We start from the raw sequence: 20,445 nt of genomic DNA, 5'->3' as shown, positions 1-20,445 counted from the left end.
CCCACTCCTTGGAAACTCTAGGGGCAGTTCTGCTCTGTCCTCTAGGGTTGCTATGGGTCAGAATCAACCCAACAGCAACAGGTTAACCTCCCAGACTGTGAGAGAATAAATTTCTCTTTGTTAAATCCAAACACTTGTGGTATTTATGCTATAGTAGCACGATCGCTATGAGTCGGAATAGACTGGACAGCAGTGGGTAGCACTAGATAACTAAAACAAGTGTTAAAGACATAGGAATTTAGGAAAGTTATATTGAAATTTTAAATTGAAAAATAAGTTATGGTTCAGAATTCACATTTGCTAGAACTTGTCTAAGAATAAATTTGAAAGGATATGAGATTTATTACCTTTGTTTCCAAGAAGTGGGAAAGTTGGAAACCATTTTATTGGATAAATAAGAATATTATATTATTAAAAGAATAATGAGACGTGCTTGTTTGTTTTAGGTACTTGCAGACAGGTGAAAGAAAATCACACAAATATGGTTGTAGATAGCATGAACATAGAATGACTTTACTATTCAGAAATATGTTTAATAATAAGTCAATTAATTGCAAAGCAATGTTTTTTTTTTTCAATTTTAGTGTCCCAATAAAAATTACATATTAAAGCCCACCTTTCATCCAACAAGTAGATAGGCCTATAAAACAAACAATAACACATGTGAGGAACGTGCTTCTTAGTTCAATCAAGTATACGAGGCCAAATGGGCAACACCTGCCCAATAGCAAAGACAAGAAGGCAGTAATGGACAGGAAAACTGGATGAATGGGCATGGGGAACCCAGGGTATAAAGGGAAAGGGGGAGAGTGCTGACACATTGCAGGGGTTGTAACCAATGTCACAAAGGAATTTGAATATAAATTTTTGAATGAGAAACTAGTATGCACTGTAAACTTTGATCTAAACAAATTTTCTTAAATTTTAAATTAAAAAATTGCATATTGAAATAGTCTATTTTGTGTTAAATTTAGTAAATTGAAAGTAACTTCATTTGCTTTTTGTATATAACTACCATGTTTTTGTATCATATAAGAGAATTCATTTATTGCATTATTTAATTAACAGAAATGTTTGATAACTGATTCAAAATAATTCTAACTTCTCTTATTTTCTTGTTTTACAGCTTGGCTCATCCTCCACTGTGCCTTTTACATCTATTTTTTCTCAGCTTTTTATGACTGTTGTGGTTCCTCTCATTATTGGTCAGGTAAGATCTTCTTTGTACATCAGCTTTGTGAATTCTTATGTAATGTCAGGGCAATTGAAAGAATGGATATTCAGAGGGAAGAGACAATTAAGACTGAAAACAAAAGGCTTCAGCAATCAAAATATTCTCAGTATTTTTTAGTTAATATGACCTCAGCACAAAATATTGATTTTTATTTATTATCCCTTCTTTGTAGCTATGTAGCTAGCTTAAAAACATCTAGCAAATTATTACCTTACTACATGACTTCCAATAAAAGCTCAGTGTTTCTGGCCATTCTTGGGGCCAAAGCGTCTGTCTTTGGCTTACTTCTTCGTAGCTTCCTCCAACAGTAGTTACCATATTTGTGATCATGTACTTGATAAAATAAGCATTTAATCCTTTTATCTCTTAGAATTAGATCTTAGAAAATGTATTATTTCTGTTCTTATCCTTATTCAATTAGGCTAATAGAAAAAATTCTTCTACTTTAACTTATAAGAAGCTAATAACAAACATAATTTAATTATAAGCACACAAATTTAAAACACAAGCTTTTGTTTTGGTTTTTTAATCATAGGTAATCACACTAACAGAGTACAGAATTTAATGTACTACTAAAATTACTGAGTCTTAGGGAAACAGTGTATTAGGACGGTTAAGACCACTTGGTTTAACCACAAGATCCTACACTCAGCTTTCTTACTCAGTGTGTGGCATTGGTCAAGTCATTTAATCTTCATAGCTCCAGTTCAGAATTTATTAAATAGTATGATAATAGTACTTACTTTAAAGGATTCTTGGGAGAATTATATGAAACTCAGATGTATATAAAATTTTTGGCATAGAACCTGACGCAGGTAAGTTCTCTATAGCTTCCGTCATCGTCAGCATCATCATCATCAAATTCCCTGCAAATACAAAACAGGAAGTAATTCTTTGAAATGTTGACTATACAAAATGAGATATGTGTAGATACGTGATATGTACCTACTGTCTTAAGTTGGGATCTCCAGGAAACAGACTCTGAGACAAAGGTTTCCCGTGCAGTAAGCTTACTGGGGACTACCCTGGGGATCAACAGCTTTGAGGGAGTGAAGAAAGTAGAACTGGGCCAGAGGAGGAGTTGAACTGCAGTGCAGTCCCAACAAAGCCCTTGGCCAATCCTGTGGGAAACTCTGGAGCTGGGATGACCCCTCAGAGTTGCCCAGCCTTAAGGCAAGAGGGTCTGGCCTTTATACTCCTGCACTGACAGACCAGTTATTAGATTCTGGCTGCCTTCCTCTAATACCCAGGGTGTGACCTTGGTTGAGTCAACTCCCAGACTGAGGACAATTCCCAAAGAGGAACTCAGCTGAGAATGGGAGCTGTGACTCTCTGCACTGGACACTCCCTGCAGCTGGAAAAATGAACACCTCACTCCTGAAAAGACAGGCCGGGGTGGTGTGCTGCAGCATCCACTACACATGCTTTTTTTTTTTATTATTTTTATTTTTATTCTTAGAAAAGGGACTAAGCTTAGGAGAGAAGGGAGGACTTGGAGACACAGAATATCATTTAATTAAAATAGAATAATTCTTGAAACAAATGTATCTCTTGTAGTGTTGAGCTCATAACAAGGGTTCTGAACAAATGTTATATCCCCTGCCTGCCTCTCTAACCTCTTTGCCTAATTTCCTGCACTCTAGCCTCTCTGGTTTGTTCTAATTCCTCAAGCTCTTTCCTGCTTATTCTGTCTGTTTAGAGTGTCTTTCTGCCTGCTCTGCCACCCCCAACTCATTGCTTATCTGACTCTTTTTAATTAATTAATACTTTCATTGAACCAGCTATCTGAAATATGTTCCATTTGCTATTACTTCTTTTTTTTCTCCTTGTTATTCTTTATTGCAGCAGTTTATTTTATTTCTTCTTGGCCCTTGTCATATACTTACCTTTTATTTGCTTGCTAGTTATTTGTCTCTACTGTTAGACTAAGCTTCATGAGCACAGGAGCCATATTGGTTTTATTTATCATTTGCAGTGTGATGGATCACATTTATATGGCCTTTCTCACCATGGTCTTGTCACTTCCACCAAATGATTGAATGGGGCTATGCAAATAAGGTGCTTGTGGCCCACCAGGAGGATTGGATAGCTTGCTAATAATGCAAATAAGGTGGGACCATGCAAATAAGGTGTATGGAATTGTAACAAGGGAATTGGTCAGTTCTGCCATCCCACTGGGCTTAAAATGAGCCATCGTTTTAAGAGGGGACATCACTATCACCAAGAAGAAGAGCTGAGAGTGGAGCTCATCCTCTAGACCTAGGGTCCCTGTGCTGAGAACCTTCTAGACCCAGGAGACAGAGGGAGAGAGAGCTGTAATACTGGAGACAGTGCAAGATGATGAGAAGTGGCTGCAGAAAAACACAGCAGCAGACCAGGAGACAATGAGGAGAGGTTGTAGAGAAGTGGTGGCAGCAGAACCAGGACACCAGTGCAAGACAGCACAGTGGGCTTCCCAGCCCACAAAGCAAGGCAGCTACAGTGGGTGTGCTGATCCATGGAGTGAGAGCTGAGTGCCTTCAGGCAGGAGGCTTACTGGTAGAGTGGGATGCCTCTGGGTACTTGGGAGAGCTAGGCTTGCCAACCCACTAATCAAGAGAGGGAGCTGAGTGCCTTGGTTTTGAGGCTTACTGACGGAGTGGGGTGTCCCCAGGCACTTACTAGAGGAGCTAGAGAGCTTCGTAACGTTTCCCCAAGCAGGGCAGGGGCTGAGGGACCAAGGGGCTGAGGGCCAAGAGGCCTACCTGTAAGCACAGCTGAGAAGCTGTTCTGACCAAAGAGCTATATCCCAAGTCTTTCCTGATCCTGAATTACAACCTGTTACTTTCCTAATAAACCCCATAATTGTGAGTATTGTCTGTGAGCTCTATGTAGCCATCGCAATGAATTATCAAACCGAGCAGAGAAGTAGAGTGTCTTGGGAGGGATGGTTGGTGTCAGAATTGGTAAAAAAGACTGGAGAGAGAAGATATGTCTGACCTCCACCCCCTAGTGAAGTTAGACAAAGAGGTCAGATGCTTCCACCGTGCCATTTTTACAGTTGGTGCCATTGTTACACCATTATATACCCAGACCATAGACCTAATAAATATTTGTTGAATGAATAAGCGAGGGAGTGTTGCTTGGCTCAAAACTTGGACAAAAAAAGATCTGCGTCTAAGTTATTCAATAGTTTTGTGGTTTTTTTCCTCTGTATAAAGTTATATAATTTATGTAATTAGAGAGAGTAATGAATTGTCATGCAGTTCAAACCCACCAGCCACTCAGCTGGAGAAAGATGTGGCAGTCTGGTTACAAAAAGATTAACAGCCTTGTAAACCCTGTGGGGCAGTTCTACTCCATTCTATAGGGTCACTATGAATTGGAATCGACTCAATGGTAATGGGAAGGAAGGGGTAGGGGGCTTTTCTAATGTGCAAAAAGATGCCATAGGGCTGGCTACAGGTCTGTTTGATTTTGATGATTAACCTTAGGCATCTCATTTCTTAGCCACCGTTTCCTCGCCTTCTAAACTTACTTACTGCAGTAAACCTCTACATCCACTTCAGTAATTCTTCAGTCTCACCAAGACCCTGCACCGGTTGAGCATACTACTTTCTATCAGTCACCAATCCTCCTGACTTACCCAGCCTAGATTCCATAGTTGATCATTAAAGTTATTCTTGTGCAAATACTCTCAACTCCTTCTTTTTTCCCTTTATTGTATTTGCTCAGAAAGACTCAACCCTGGTTAGACTCAACTCTGCCTACCCCATGCATGCAACTGAGCAGCTCAAATTCCATGGTCCATCATTAGCCTTACTCCTTGGCAAAACTCTTAACTTCTTTACATCCCTCTCTCTCCATTTTTCTTACTTTGTTGTTGTTGTTAGTTGCCATTGAGTCAGCCCTGACTCATGGTGACCTCATATAATAGAACAAAACATTGCCCAGTCCTGTACCATCCTCACAATCTTTGGTATATTCGAGCTCATTGTTATAGCTGTCATGCCAATCCATATCATAGAGGGTTTCCCTCATTTTCGCTGACTGTCTTAGGCTGGGTTCTCTAGAAAAGCAAAACCGGTGAAGCGTATACAGAGAGAGAGAGAGAGAAAAAATTATCTCAAGGAAATGGCTTATGCGGTTGTAGAGGTTGGCAAGTCCCAAGTCCATGGGTCAAGCATCAGGCTGGAGACTTCTCACTCACGTAGCTGCAGGGGCTGACAAACCCAAGATCACCAGGTCAGAAGGCAGACTGCTGGCTCTTAGGCTGCGGAGGCTGACGAATCCCAAGATCAGCAGGTAAGAGAGCAGACCACTGGCTCACAGGCTGCAGAGGTTGATGGACCCCCAGATCAGCAGGAAATACAACAGGCCACTGGCTCAAGTCCCAAGAACCGGAGGTCAGATGAAGATGAGCCAGATATAAGATCCAGAGCAAGCAAGCAAGTTTTTCCAGAATGTCCATATATATATATATATTGAGTGCAGGCCACACCCTGAGGAAACTCCCCTTATAACTGATAGGCTGATCACATCATTGAGGTGATTACGTTATGTTACTTGTTGTTGTTGTTATGTGCCACCAAGTCGGTTCCAACTCATAGCGACCCTACAGGACACAGTAGAACTGCCCCACAGGGTTTCCAAGGAGCAGCTGGTGGATTCGAACTGCTGACCTTTTGGTTAGCAGCCCAGCTCTTAACCATTGCGCCATATAAGAGAGCACAAAATGGAGGACAATTAGATCAGATCACAAAATGGAGGATAATTACATAATTCTGAAAATCGAGGCCTAGCCAAGTTGACACATAGCATTAACCATCATGCTGACCCTCTACTTCACGAAGTCCCGATAATGCTTCTTCTGGAACCCCTGAGTTTTGCTAGAGTGAAACACACAATTATTCTCATCTCCTTTTAAATTCATGACCCCACATTTAAAATGTGTCTTTAACACCTCTCAGATCCTATTCTACTTCCTTACGATGTTTCTTTTTCAACATTCCAAAAGGATTATTTCACACCCTCTCCTCTTTTCAAATCCATTTTCCGGTCATCCCTTCTCTGACACTCTCCCAAATACAATGGTATTTGGCCTTTCTGACTTGGCTTCTGTTTTCAAATAGTGCAGTCTTGTCCCTGCCTTAGAATCTTTGCACACCCTCCCTCCTGATCTTTACATGCCTTAGCCCCTCTTGTCATTCAGTTCAGGCAGGGGCAAAGACCAAGCTAGACTTCACATAGAACCCCCTCCCCACAGTGGTCACCTAGCACCCACTTGGTCATTAATATATCAATCCAGTTTAAACTCTACTCATCTATGTATCATTGTCTGCTTCTGGTTTGTTTATTATTTGAGCTTATTATGTATCTCCCAAACTAGAATGTGAAGTCCATAAGAAAAGAGACTTTGTGTGTCTAGTTCATCTATTGACTTACCTAAACTGTGTGATGTGACCTTTGAGGGTTTCATTAGAAGTGTTCATATGTGCTTTTTCAGAGAAAAATAGATACCAAGCAAAGTAGCCTAGTTTCTCACAGTTTCTTAATTGTAACTAGAGGTGCCAAATTATGAAAATAAATATTTCCACAGATTTTTATGTACATCTTTAAGCTGAGATTTTATCATAATCTGTTAAGCAAACAATGGGCATTAAAGAGAGATAAAAACTAGGAAGTGTGAGCTGAATATAGTTCCTTAATCTTTTAGTGATGATAAAACTTTATATTTCTGAGAGTGAATTTTATTTTTCTGTGTTTTCCCCATACACTACCTCATTTTGGTTGAAACCTGTTTTCACTGATTCTGATGTGATGTGAGGTCTAACTTGGTCTTCGCCACTGCCTGGCTATATACACGACTTCTAGGCTTACTTTCCTCATTTATAGAACAAGGGTTTTTATATCTTATAGCTCGTGTGCTATGGCTCTGGGAAATTAGCCTTTCCATAGATTGTTGGGAGATTGTTTCTTCTGTCGATTCTAGGAAGAAAATGTGTACCATTCTAGCATTTCCTCTCCTTTTCTGACAACCGTTTCAATGCATCTAAGTGCTTGTGACAAGTATTTACTTAATGAACTATATTTAAGTGATTTATGAATAAATGTTAATGAAATTGAATTTCTACTACCTTTCCCTGTTTTTTCTCATCTTGAACATTTTTCAGAGCAGCACACTAAAACTCACTTTTTTTCTGTAGATTAATAATAAAAAGGTATATCTGCACATTATCATTCACGCATTCTCTAGTCTTTCCATTAGTGATTTATTTCAGTTTGAGATTGGCCTTTCATATTAAATAGGCTTCAACTAAAGCTACAGTTAGTGTTATTAATGCTAGTGTACTTTTGCTACCTATAAAATTATATTAGATATGAGCTGTTATCATTGCCTTACCTGAATTATTTCTGGAGAAAAGCAGCTACTGTATTATGCAATGAATATACTGGTACACAGTATTGTGTAAACAGTGTTGTGATAGAAATACCTTACTCCGAGACCTGGAGGGAAGAATAGTGATCATTCACCATGTAAAGCCCTGGTTCTAAAGCATTTAAAGTAAGATTAATTACTTAATCCACAACTACTCTTATGCCCTTTTCCAGATGAGGCACAAGGAAGTTAAGGAATTTGCTCAAGACTATACAGAAAGCAGTGCAGTCGGGATTCGAACTCAGATACACTCTGTCTCCAGAGTCCATACCTTTGCGTGGTTCCCTCTGGAGGGAGTCATCATATTCCTGTTCATCTACCTGATTAGCTTTTTGACATTTTATGAACATGTTTGGGCTCTCTGTGTCTCAGCTTTCATCTGTAAAATGAGCGAGATATTAGCTGCACAACCTTCTTCATGGGAATGAAATGAAATAGAAAATAATTTTTGAAAAGTTAAGTAGATAATGGGTGTTTATTTACCCATTTATTATTATTCTTTATACTTTTTACAAAATGTATTAATATTATTTTGAATCTACTAAATGTTTAATAATGTATTTAAAGTAAAGTGTTATACAAATTGGATTTGGTTTTATATCCCTGACTATACCTTGCAGCAGGATATTAACAAGGAAAGAAAACACATTATGAAAATATATGGATTCAGTGGATTAAAAGATAACAATTGCAGAAATGATCTTAAACCACCTGAAAGAAAAACACACTTTAAAGTTCAGACTTAACATGAAAAATTATCTGTCATATAGCACCACTCCAAAATCAATTTACAAATGTAAAGATAAAGCATAAAGAAAAAGCAAGGAAATACCTTGACTAAAAGAAAATGAAGAAAACAAAAATGATGGTGTTATGGATTGAATTGCATCCCCCCAAAATATGTGTTGTAAATCCTGACCTCTATGCCTCTAGTTATAATCCCATTTGGGGATGAGTTTTTCTGTTATGTTAAATGAGGCAAGATTAGTGTAGGGTGTGTCTTGATATAACAGATATAAAACAAGATATAAAAGGAGCAAGCAGAGATAGGAGAAGTAGGGGAAGATAGATGCCATGCCACTTGAAGATCACCAAGGAGTAGAAGCTGAGGAGACAAGGACCTTCCCCCAGAGCTGACAGAGACAGCCTCTCCCTAGAGCCGACGCCCTGAATTCAGACTTTGGCTTCTTAACTATGAGAAAATAAATTTATGTTTTTCGAAGTTACCCACTTGGGGTATTTCTGTTATAGCAGCACTAGATACCTAAGACAAATGGATATTATACTTCATAGTTATCTTGGTGTATCAACATTCTTCACCCAAGACATCATTTTTCTAGGTTTCCTATTTGGAAGTTATGCAGCAGTTGATATTTGGCCCACTCATTAGAATTACAAGGAATCAATTTTAAGTTTTCCTTTAACCTATCCTGGTATTTAAATTAAAATAAAGAAAATAAGAATTTGGAGACAATAAGATCAAAGCTGCCTATGGAGGAATTTTTTCCTTCTCTCTCCACAGGGAAAAGTAACCTTTAATGAGGATTTGCCACTTAATCTAGAATCCCTAAATTTCTCTGAGCTCAGAGGACAAATGAATTAGTGTAGATTCTGAAGAAAGATACAATGGCCACCTCTCCAGACTGGCTTTTCCTACCTTCATCTTGCCTTCTTTTTTTATTTTTCCAGGAGAGAATTCTGAGGTGTCTATATCAGGTTGTGTTGATCCATCTCTAGCAAAGTCTTGTTTCCTATGAGGCTATTAAACATTTCTATAATGCAAGATTAGTTTGGAAGTTTTTTAAATGACATAGATTCTTGATGAATGGAGAATGATAGTCAAAATTGTAATTGGTGGAACTAAGAAAAAGTGAGATTTCCTATAGTTTATAACCAAAACACATCTTTGAAGCATGTCAGTACTACTTCACCCAGTTTTGCTTATGAAACATTTTAACACTTTTCTAGCTACACAATGAAAACGCAGCTGCTTTGTGAATTTAATTTTAGAGGAAGTTAGAAAAGTTATATGGAGCCTGGCAAGGTAGAAGATACCTTACTTAGAAAACCCAGAAAAAGATCACTATAAAACTAAAAAGGGTGAAGGACAACCTGTTTTTCTATAGGGTTATTGTTTCACTTGTGGGTCCTTGTCTGATTCTCAACTTTTTAGTCATTTTCTTTATGACAATTAAGTGTCCAGCATCGATGTATTTAGAAGAAAGCCATTTTGCTTAGGAAGATTCAGTACCCAGGAGGCCCTGTATTGAAAGAGTCCTATTATGTTATGAGACTCTAATACTCTGTAATGAGGAAAACAGATTAACTAAGTGATTGCTACTTACGAAATCGATTATTTATCTTCTTTTTTAAAATGGCTTTGACTTTCAAGATATACCTCTGTCTTAGTTATCTAGTGCTGCAATAACAGAAATACCATAAGTGGATGGCTTTAACAAAGAGAAATTTATTTTCTCACAGCCTAGTAGGCTAGAAATCCAAATTCAGAGCATCAGCTCCAGGAGAAGCCTTTCTCTCTCTGTCAGCTCCAGAGGAAGGTCTTTCTCATCAATCCTCCCCTGGACTGGGAGCTTCTCCACGCAGGAGCCCCAGGTCCAAAGGACGTGCTCTGCTCCCGGTGCTTCTTTCTTGGTGGTATGAGGTCCCCCCTCTATGCTCCCTTCCCTTTCCTTTTTATCTCTTGAGAGAGAAAAGGTGGTACAGTCCACACTCCAGGGAAACTCCCTTTATATTGGATCAGGGATGTGACCTGGTAAGGGTGTTACAGTTCGCCCTAATCCTTTTTAACATAATATTACAATCACAAAATGGAGGAAAACCACACAATACTGGGAATCATGGCCTAAGTTGACACATATTTTGGGGGGACACAATTCAATCCATGACAACCTCACTTACATTTTTTTGTATATTTTGGGAGAAGGACAGTGGTGGGAGAAGAAGACACTTTAACTTTTGGAATTGGGAGCATACATTCTATAACCTGTTGCATAGAGAGAACTTTTGTGGGTTTTAACTATTGTATATTAAAATAAGATTAGAGAACATCTACTTTAATAACCCCTGTGTAATTTTCATTAATTTTATTTCTTAAAAGCATTGTATTAAATTTTGGCAACTACCAGCTTTAGGCTATAAAATGTAATAGATTATGAAACGACCTTTTCAATGAAGCCCCTCTATAGCCTTACAGTAAGCTGCTACTTCCACAGGGGTATATCTGACCATTTGCGTGTTCTACTATCCAAAATTTGTCCTCTAAAATAGAACTTCTCTTATTTCTCTACATTTTAAATTTAAAGAAAGAAATGAGCACTAGATAAATGACTATGGTTTGCGATCATTTCTACAAAAAAAAAAAGCACATAATTTTTTTATAAATCCAACTGTAACTTTTATTACAAGATCTACTTAAAAAAATGTTTTTAACTACTATTTAGCAAGTTAACGTGCTATCCACTCTGCATATAACACTCTCTCGCTTCATTCCTACTCCTCTGAACCTTCCAGGCTTTCCCCTGTACCTCATTCCAGTCAGTCACCTTTCTGCTGAGACTCCCTTTATTAACACTATTTTTTCCCTTAGTGAGTTCTTGGGAATGATAGAGGTCAATCCAACAGCCATTTGTTCAAAGGTTCTATTGAGAGCAGTTTGTTTGTACCTGGGTATCTGTAAAGGTATGCTCCATCATGAGTTAAGCCTTTTTAATGACAGAGTATTTTGTAGATACCAGAACCCCATCAGCCTGTCAAGAAGTTCCCTGACCTCATTATTGCTAATGGATCATGGTAATTTAGCCTATTGTGAAATCTCATGGTCAATTATACAGGATAATGAGCAAGTCAAAATTGAACATGTCTCAACTCTAGCCCTTAGGATAGGGCTCGTTCAGTTCCTTTCAAAAGTGAGAGAAGATTTTAAGCAGAGTGGCTCAAACCAAGGTTATTACCAGTATTCAGACTGTTCTGTTTTAATCTGATTTGATTTTAAGACAAGAGGATTGCTATGTAACTTTAGATTTCACTGACCCTTTTGTAGGAAAGTTAGGGCAGGTTTATTCATTTTTAAGTGTTAATTCTGGGATTCTAAGAGCATGCAAATGGTATTTGTCTTTGGATTCACAAAAACTCTATAGATATTCACAGTTTGAATTATTTAAACTCCCACAACACATGCACTTTTGCTTTTCAAGCATGAGTTATAATTTAATTAAAAACTTTTGGTGCATTGCTAGCATCTTAAATATTAATATGTTCCATGGATCACTTTCGATTATCTACCGTCTAGAAATTCTTGAAGATGTCAGATTTTTAAGATTCCCAAAGTTGTACTTGGAATTGTCTGTTGAGGCAAAGGGGACTGTGATAATTACACACATCCATTAGGATCAGCAGAGGAGATAAACTTTGGGGAGGCTTAATGGGCATGTCTCAGTGACAGCTAGCAAAGAGCATTTGGCATAATTAAGGGTGGATTTGAATGCAGTTGAAAATATCCTGTCATTATGGACACCCAGTGGAAGTTGCACAACAAATGTTAAATTCCCCAGAAGAAGAGTGGCGTGGCAGGGAAGCTTTGAAATCCACTGTGGCCATCATCCAAATTATTCTCTTCCCTTTATGTCTTACTGCTGTCAGAATCACTTTGTGATGCCCAATTCGACTCCCTGCATCTCTGAAAAGAGGCAACCTGTTGATCTCTGTATTTCAGATTGTCCGAAGATACATCAAGGATTGGCTGGAAAGAAAGAAACCTCCTTTTGGTGCCGTCAGCAGCAGTGTGCTCCTCATGATCATCTACACAACGTTCTGTGACACGTTCTCTAATCCAAACATTGACCTGGATAAATTCAGCCTTGTTGTCGTAGTGTTCATAAGTAAGTGGGAAGATGGGATATCTTGCTATTCCTCAGTCTCCTCAATAGCAATGTGTAGTGATCTGCTCTAATTTCATTTCAAACATTAATTTGGTTAGAAAAGAATAGTTTCATATTATATTTACTCAGTAACTTTAGCATATGTTCTATTTATATTATACCAAAGGTAACTTTTAATAATATTGTAATATCAAACATTGTTTTTATTAAAATCACAAGTTATTCCAAAATATATAATATGCTACAGCATTTATGGTAGTTGCTGTAAATATTCATAATATAAACCAACTTTTTCTGATAGGAAACCCTGGTGGCCTAGTGGTTAAGTGCTGCAGCTGTTAACCAAATGGTGGCAGTTCAAATCCACCAGGTGCTCCTTGGAAACTATGGGGCAGTGTCCTATAGGGTCACTATGAGTTGGAATTGACTCAACGGCAATGAGTTTGTTCCTTTTGTTTGTTTGTTTTTTCCCCTAAATTGACCAAATTAAATAACCAAATCAAAGAGGACTTTAGATTTTCCGTGAATCGTAGGTATCATAGATTATATCTGGGGATATCTTCCATAAGAACAGGTTGAGTCCCACTAATTAAAATGATTCTATCAGTTGAGCAATGCACGTTTGTTCAATTTATGTGTTTGTTTTTCTATTTGAGTACCCATGGTTTCAGTTAAAACTTAAGTGTTGCAATAAATATACTCTACAGGTACTGTTTTTATATGCTAATTTATTCTATCTTTTTTTTCCTTCAGTATTTTCTATTCAGCTGAGCTTTATGCTTTTAACCTTCATCTTTTCAACAAGGTAAGTGATTTTGTGTCTCTTACTGCCGTTAGTTTGTTTCCTAAATGAATAATCATGCTCTTTACTTGGCTCCCAGGCCACAGTACTGTTCTAGCTTCTCTCCTATCTTCCTGACCATTATGTCTTCCTCCTGTCCCCCTCAAACTCTAGATGTTACCAAAGGATCTGGCCGCAGCCCTTGTGTCATTTGCTTAGACAACCTCCTCCTTGCTACTGGCTCAAGCCGTCATCTTCATGTTGTTGATTTTCAAGTCCAGACCTTGAGCTCTAGCACTACCTTTCACTTACATTTAGATACCTTCACCTGAATGTCTTAACAAGACCTCAGACACAGATATTCAGAATGGAATCAGTCTTCCTCAAAATTTCCTCTTCTCGCATTATTTTATTTTCTAATGGAAACACCATCCTCAGTGTTACCTTGGCTGGACTCCTTGGCATCATTATTTTAGAAATCTCTTGATCCTGCCTGTATAATATTTTTTGTGCTCCCAAAGCCACTTCCCTCATTCAGGCTCTCGTTGCTGTTTTTGCCCTGTTGCAGTAGATATCTTGCCAGGGTCTCCATTTCTTAGCCCAGCTATATTTAATGCATTTTCAGCATTGTTTCCAGTGACCCAAAGTTCTGGTAATGGCTCTCTTGCTTAGAGATGTTCAGTGGTTATCCAGTGTCTTCAGAATAAAGTTCATTTTGGGGGGCTAAGTGCAAGGCCCTTCAACCTATTTTCCGATCATATAAACCACTATTAGCATTCATGCTCTCTAAGCTTTAAGTGAAATGAACTCCGTGCTATTCCCTAGAAGAATCCCATACTTTCTCATTTCTGTCCCTTACTTAGGCTATCCCCACGTCTAATTTGGTTTCCATGTCCTAGTTCATCTTTACTGTTCTTAAAGTCTCGCCTCAAATTTAACTTCTCCCACCAATATTTTATATTCAGCAGATATTATGTAAGCCTTTGGTGTGAGAAAAGTACCGTAGTAAATATCACAAGATGAGAGATGATTCCAATCCTACATCACTTTATAGACTAGACACATGCACTCATAACTAAGGGCCTCTGACCAGTACAGCAAGCAAACCTGCAATTTTTTCAAAGAAGAAGGAAGCAGTTCCAAAGAAGGTGGTAGAGTGAGCCTCATGGAAGAGATGGGGTTTGACAAGAGTCACAAAGAATAAGTAATTGTTCAGCAAACAGGCGAAGAGAGGGGAGGGAGGTTCTTGGTGAGAAAAAAAGCAAAATGCAAGCATGGCCATACACACATACAAACACCAAACACAGAAGGACAATAGTAGTAGAGGGAGATTAAAAGTAATAATAGTAATAAGTAGAAAGGTAGGCTTGGGCCAGATTGCAAGGCTCTTGAATGCCAGATTATAGGAAGGACAAGGGCATGGTCCATTTATAAGGCTTGAAATCCTCTCAGAGCAGTGGGTGGGCTCAGGCCCCACGTTAGACGCTTGGGTCTTACAGCACTTGGTAGAGCACTAGGCTGATTGTAAACAGTCAATAAAAACTTATTGATTGATATAATTTGAACCATTTTTCCAAGTTTGTGGTTGTGATTTATGAAGTAAGAGTAAAGCCTGGAGCTATTAAAGTCACAGAGAAAATGTGACTTAATTGGGTAAGACTGAGAATGGGAGTTATTTTAAAGTTCTTTTTGTAAATGGCTTGTTGTGTCACCTTAGGAAAGATGCTTGCTTTTCAGTACTTGTTTGTTAGCAGGTCCTTGTGGCAGAAGTAATAATCAGACTTACTCATCCTATCAGACTAGGATGGAGATAACCTGTCAGTGACTGAAAAATTCTTGGAAAAGATAGTGCACCAAACAGCCACTCCTGGGATTGTTGACAGCAGGAGGGGGTGTCACAACTGCTTGAATTAAATTCGAGAATTTTCAGCATGGAGTAGGCTGGACTTTCATAAGGGCTTGGGGCTTTGAAATCCTTCTGTTCTGCCTCATTCTGCCTTGGCTAAAGTTCTGTCACTTTTAGACTTCCTGGACCCACTGTCAGATACACATATTCCTTGATAAACAGACTGTGGAGTGCCTGCAATCAAGCTCCTTGTTGTGAAGCCCCAAATTATGGCATTAAAAATGGGAGATTTTTCAGCTGGACAAAATTTAGAAGGTGATTTCCATGTTCTCCTTTCATACTAAGAGGACCCACAGCCCCAGAGGATTTTATGGGAGAAATGAAAGATACCAACAGTAATTGAGCCTCTGTGCTGTGCGCCAGGCACTGGGCAAGGGATGATGCGTGTCTGACAGCAAAAACTGTGGTACTGTTCATTTTGATTATTATTTCACAGATGAGGATCCATGCTTAAAGTCGTTCAATTTAGTTGTTTAGTAACATAACAAGCCTAAAATCAGAGTTTGGTGGTTCAGTAACTTCCCCAAAGTCAGGACGCAAGTAGTACATCCAGAATTCAAATCCATTTCCATTTGACTGCAAAGCTCATGTTTTTCTCACTTCGCTAAATTATTTTATTTTTAAAATTCATAATCCTTGTTTTGGTCGGTATGAGTCAGAATCAACTCAATGACAACAGGTTTTTTGTTATTGTTGTTTCGTTTTGGTTGGAGAGTTTGTAGAGAGTGTTCAACTGAATTCTTCAAGTTCACACACATATACTAATTAGCCAGAGATATCAGGAGTTTGAACTAGGGCCCTATTGGTTTATACTCTGTTGAGTTTGATTTTCTTTTTTCTACTTTTTCTTCCTCTCTACTTAAAGTTTGTGAAATTGGCCTGTGTTTTTCTCAGATTTTTCCTTACCAATTCAGTAAATCTGAAACTATTCTGGATATCAAGAGATGAAAACCTCAGCAGGGAAATGGGTCTGTCTCTTTTGTGCAGCATGCCACCGCACTCTGATGATGGAAGTGAAGCATAAAGCCCTGAGATACCCAGCCTCAAAAAGTCAGCTTTCCTGCAAGGCTCTGCTTACCTGGTTAACATTTCTTAGAGGTGCTGACCTGGGTGCCGTTGTTACTCTACTGTCTGATGTGTGCATCTCTTCTACTCTGAGTATTAAAAATAGATTTGAGAGTTATTATTCTGTGTTCTCATTTATTTGACCACAGAATAGTGTCAGGGTATAAAATCCCAGCTTGGGAATCAAACAGACTTGGGTTTGAGTTCTGTTTAATAACTTTGTAACTTTTGCCAGTTTCCTCAGTTATAAAATGGAGATAGTAGTAGTACCTGTCTCATAAGGTTGTTTGAAGAATTAAATAATATTCCCATATGTAAAGTTCTTAGCATACTACCTAATAAGTGCTCAATAAGAGTTAGCCACTAGTAGAGTTATTTATTATATCAAAGTTGTTTATCTATTATATCAAAAGCTGATGGTGGAAAGAGGGAATTAACTTTTCTAGCCTTGTAATACATTCCTTTTTACTTTCCTCTGTCACCATCTGATTCCTAAAACCAGAGTCACCGACCATCATGACGTAAACTTTCTGCAACTTCCAAAGACTGTCGAAGTTTAAAAACAATGTTGAAAAAGCTTTAAAAAATAAAGCCATAGTCAGGAGCCGTCAAAAAACATGTAACAGACAGTTTTGGTAGGTCGAGTGACAAAAGAAACCTTAAAACAAGAAAAGGAAGAAAACAAATACTTAAATATTTGAATAGGTATTTTAAGCCTTATGAGTGTGTTTTCAATCAAATGCCTCAGTCTGACTCTCACCAGCCCAAGGAGGAAAGAAGGCGAGTTGAAAGGAGGATAGAAGGGAGGGAAGGAAGTCAGGCATTGTTACCACCATTTAGAATGAGTCAACTGAGCTACAGAGCCCAGGGTAACTTGTTTAATGCCGCACAGCTAATGACAGACGATGTCGTCCTCTAAAATGAGTAAAGACAAAACACAGGTCTGTGTTAACAAAAGAAAGTATTTTACATGAAGTTTCTTCCTCTAAAAACAATGGGTTTAGACGGGACTATCTCAGAGGGCCTTTTCTGCGCCTACATTCTGTGATTCTACTAGTAAAACCTTCTGACATGTTTTCCTTTGTGGATCTTACAAAGACAGGCAAAATAAATATTATGTGGAAAGCATTGATTGAAATCTTTGTAAGAGAGAATAAAAAGATCAGTCGAGAAGAAAAGGAAATAAACATCTCAAGGGAAGCTAAAGTGATCAAAAGAATTATAAAAACAGGATAAAAAGAAAATCAATATTAAAAAGAGATAAGATGGTGTTAGAAAATAAATAATAATGTGATTCCTTTTAAGAATGTGAGCACAAGTAATAGAAATGTTAATCACTGAAAATAATTATTAGTACCTAAATATACTGACTTTACCAGGATGCTTGCTTTTTCTGTGTATTGCTATGACCTTCCCCATTGAGTCAGCCCCTGACTGAACATGACTGTGGGTGGGTTACTTACCATAATAGCTGCTATCACCCAATATATTTGGTGAGGTTTTTTTTGTTTTGTTTTTTTTGTTTTGTTTTGTTTTTAATGTCCTTCTCTGAAGGTCAGCTTATTTCCAAGAGTTGAGGAAGCCTAACAGAGCCCCTGGTGGCACAGTGGTTAAGAGCTCTGCTGTTAACCAAAGTGTCAGTAGTTCAAATCCACCAGCAGCTCCTTGGAAACCCTGTGGGACAGTCCTGCTCTGGTTTTGGTATTTAGTTGTGTGACTGCGGGAAGCTGTTGAATCCCTCTGTGCTTTAAGTTCCCCGTTTAGAAAAAGGGTCATAATACTGCCTACCTTCCAGTGCTATTCTGAGGAGGACAAAATAATGAATACAAAGTCCTTAAAAGGTGCTCAATAAATGCTTACTGCTGTTGTTACTCATCATCATGAGTATTAATGAAAGACTGAGCATCTGCTGTGTTGGCTTTCCCTTAGATCTGTGGTGTAGAGCATTCTTTTACTGTATAGCTAGAGTATAAGCCAACCCTACTTAGGGGGAGTATTGCTTTTAACCTTAAAAATTTGGTTTTTATTCTTTAATCCTAATCCTCCCTCCCCACTGACTGACTATAGGACAGAGTTCCAACTCAAATCAGGCCCGAAATCTCCCAGCATGAGCCCAGCTTCAGTCTCCTTAACTGAAGAAGAGGATGTGTTAACATATTTTGCAAATATCCTCTTTAGCCACATTGTAAATGCTGCTCTCATGGCAGCTAGCACCACATTAAATCAGTCTCCTTGGCCAGAAAGACTTTGACACATTGGAAATGTACTATAATCTGGAAAAGAGCAAGATATCAAACAGAACACAGTTCACTAAAGGGGAAATATACTGCCAAACTCTCTTGGAAGAAAACCAAACCATATAAATTCAGATGCAGCAATGATTGGTTATACACAAGGGCAGCCAAAGACTAAAACGGTCTTTGTGTTGTTGCTAACACCACAAGCGTTGCTGGAGAACATTCCAAAACTAGGCCACTTGGTTATGCTACATGCACTACAATTGTAGGGGGGTGTTCACTCCTGCCTGGAAGTTTTTTATTCATCATGAGTTGACTGGATACCATATTGCCCAATCTGCCTGTCTCAACCTTTTCTAATTTCCTCAGTTCCCAGGCCTCAATATTTCTCAAACTCGCATGTGGATAACTAAAGAACCTCATACTTTACAAAGAAAATAAAGTATCTGACGCAAATTGCCTCTACTTTTCCATTCTGTATCTGAAATTTTTCCATATTTTTCACCCATCTTCTCTTCTTCCATCTCAAAGGCTGTAGGAAACTCCCTTCTCGGGCTAACCCCCTCAGTCTTGTCTTCTCAGCCCTCTTTGGGGACTTGGTTTTATCAGTTATTTCTATCTGCTGCATCATCAGTCTCTCCTCACAATCATATTCAAATCCCTCCCAACTTTTTCTTTCTCTTCACCAGATTTCTTGAAAATGCTGTCCCTTCTCACTACTACAAATAAACTACACTTAAACATCAACTCCGTGGCCTCCTTCCCAAACTCCATTTGGGCCGTCCCTTCTGTTTCCCATTTCTGTTAATGTCTTAATGCTCAAATTTTCTAATCTTGCTTTAATTCCTTTTCATCTTTCAAAGCAATAGTAATAACAGTAATGGTATCAACTAGCGTGTATTGAAGAATTACACTGTGCTAAAATCTTAACAAACGTTGGCATTTATCCTCACATTGCATAAGTGGTAGGTCGTATTATCTGCCTTTTATGTGTAAGCAGAAGGATAGTTGGGATCCAAGTCGGATGTGTTTGCCTGAAAGCCAGTGCTCCTAAGCCTTTGGGAGGGAGTATTGTATAAGATGTTAACATTTGACAAGCTCTGCTAATTTGATTTCTCCATGTCTTACCTCCATCTCCTGCTCTCACTATGATTCTTCAGGTTCTTAAAACTTCCTGCTTCCTGACCAGTCTCACCATCTTCAGTCTTATGCCGTGCTGTGTGATTACTCCTCCTTAAGAGCAGGTCTGGTCATGTCATTCCACTGTCCAAAGACCCGCAGTGATTGCTCTTAGCCCATCTTATCAAGTCCACGCTCCTGCACCCAAGTCAGCTTGAAGAACCTTCTTTTTGCCAACTGCCCCTGCACTCCCACACTTCAGTTTTACTATTCCTTATCTAAAATATACATCTGAATACGTCTGAACCTATTCTTTAAGGCCCAGCTCAACTGTTATTTCCTCTAAGAACATTTTCTATGTATTCCATCATCAGCCACCACCAGCACTCCCCTCCACCACAGACCAGAGGTAATCCTCCTCTTAGGTGCCAAGACCTTATTTCTACTTCGTTTTCTTCTTCTCTCTCCTCTCTCTCAGTTTCTCTCTCTCTTTTTTAGAGAGTATATATCTGTACTCTTACCATCTCTCAGCCCATGCTTTTACAGAGCCCCTTCCCTGTTAAGCCTACATGAGAAACAAAGGGGTGAAGGAATATGTCGGCCATGTAGTACAATGGTTAAGAAAGAAGCATGACATTGCAGTATAAATAAGAGAATAAACTGTGGAACAGTAACACAGTCTTACATTCAAATGATACCAAGGTGAGATACCAAAAATTCAGCTTGGAAAGTTGTTATCAAAGAAGTGGAGTTACGGCTGATTAGGAATTATGAAGAAAATGACTTT

At 38.6% G+C, this 20,445-nt stretch overlaps 1 protein-coding gene across 2 annotated transcripts in view; it reads left to right on the top strand.

The window, feature by feature from the left end:
• Window positions 1-20,445, top strand: part of SLC10A7 (solute carrier family 10 member 7) — a 300,023-nt gene that overhangs the window by 246,200 nt on the left and 33,378 nt on the right. The window contains exons 7-9 of one of the 2 annotated variants that reach the window (XM_003417546.4): window positions 1,127-1,210; window positions 12,385-12,550; window positions 13,304-13,355. In XM_003417546.4, the coding sequence (XP_003417594.2) occupies window positions 1,127-1,210; window positions 12,385-12,550; window positions 13,304-13,355 (302 nt within the window). Of the gene's footprint in view, window positions 1-1,126; window positions 1,211-12,384; window positions 12,551-13,303; window positions 13,356-20,445 lie in introns of those variants that run through there. The other variant, XR_002787549.2, reaches the window with a different exon arrangement.

This window comes from Loxodonta africana, chromosome 13, assembly GCF_030014295.1.
Source record: "Loxodonta africana isolate mLoxAfr1 chromosome 13, mLoxAfr1.hap2, whole genome shotgun sequence".
Lineage (NCBI taxonomy): Eukaryota > Metazoa > Chordata > Mammalia > Proboscidea > Elephantidae > Loxodonta > Loxodonta africana.
This window is presented reverse-complemented; position numbering and strand designations above follow the sequence as displayed.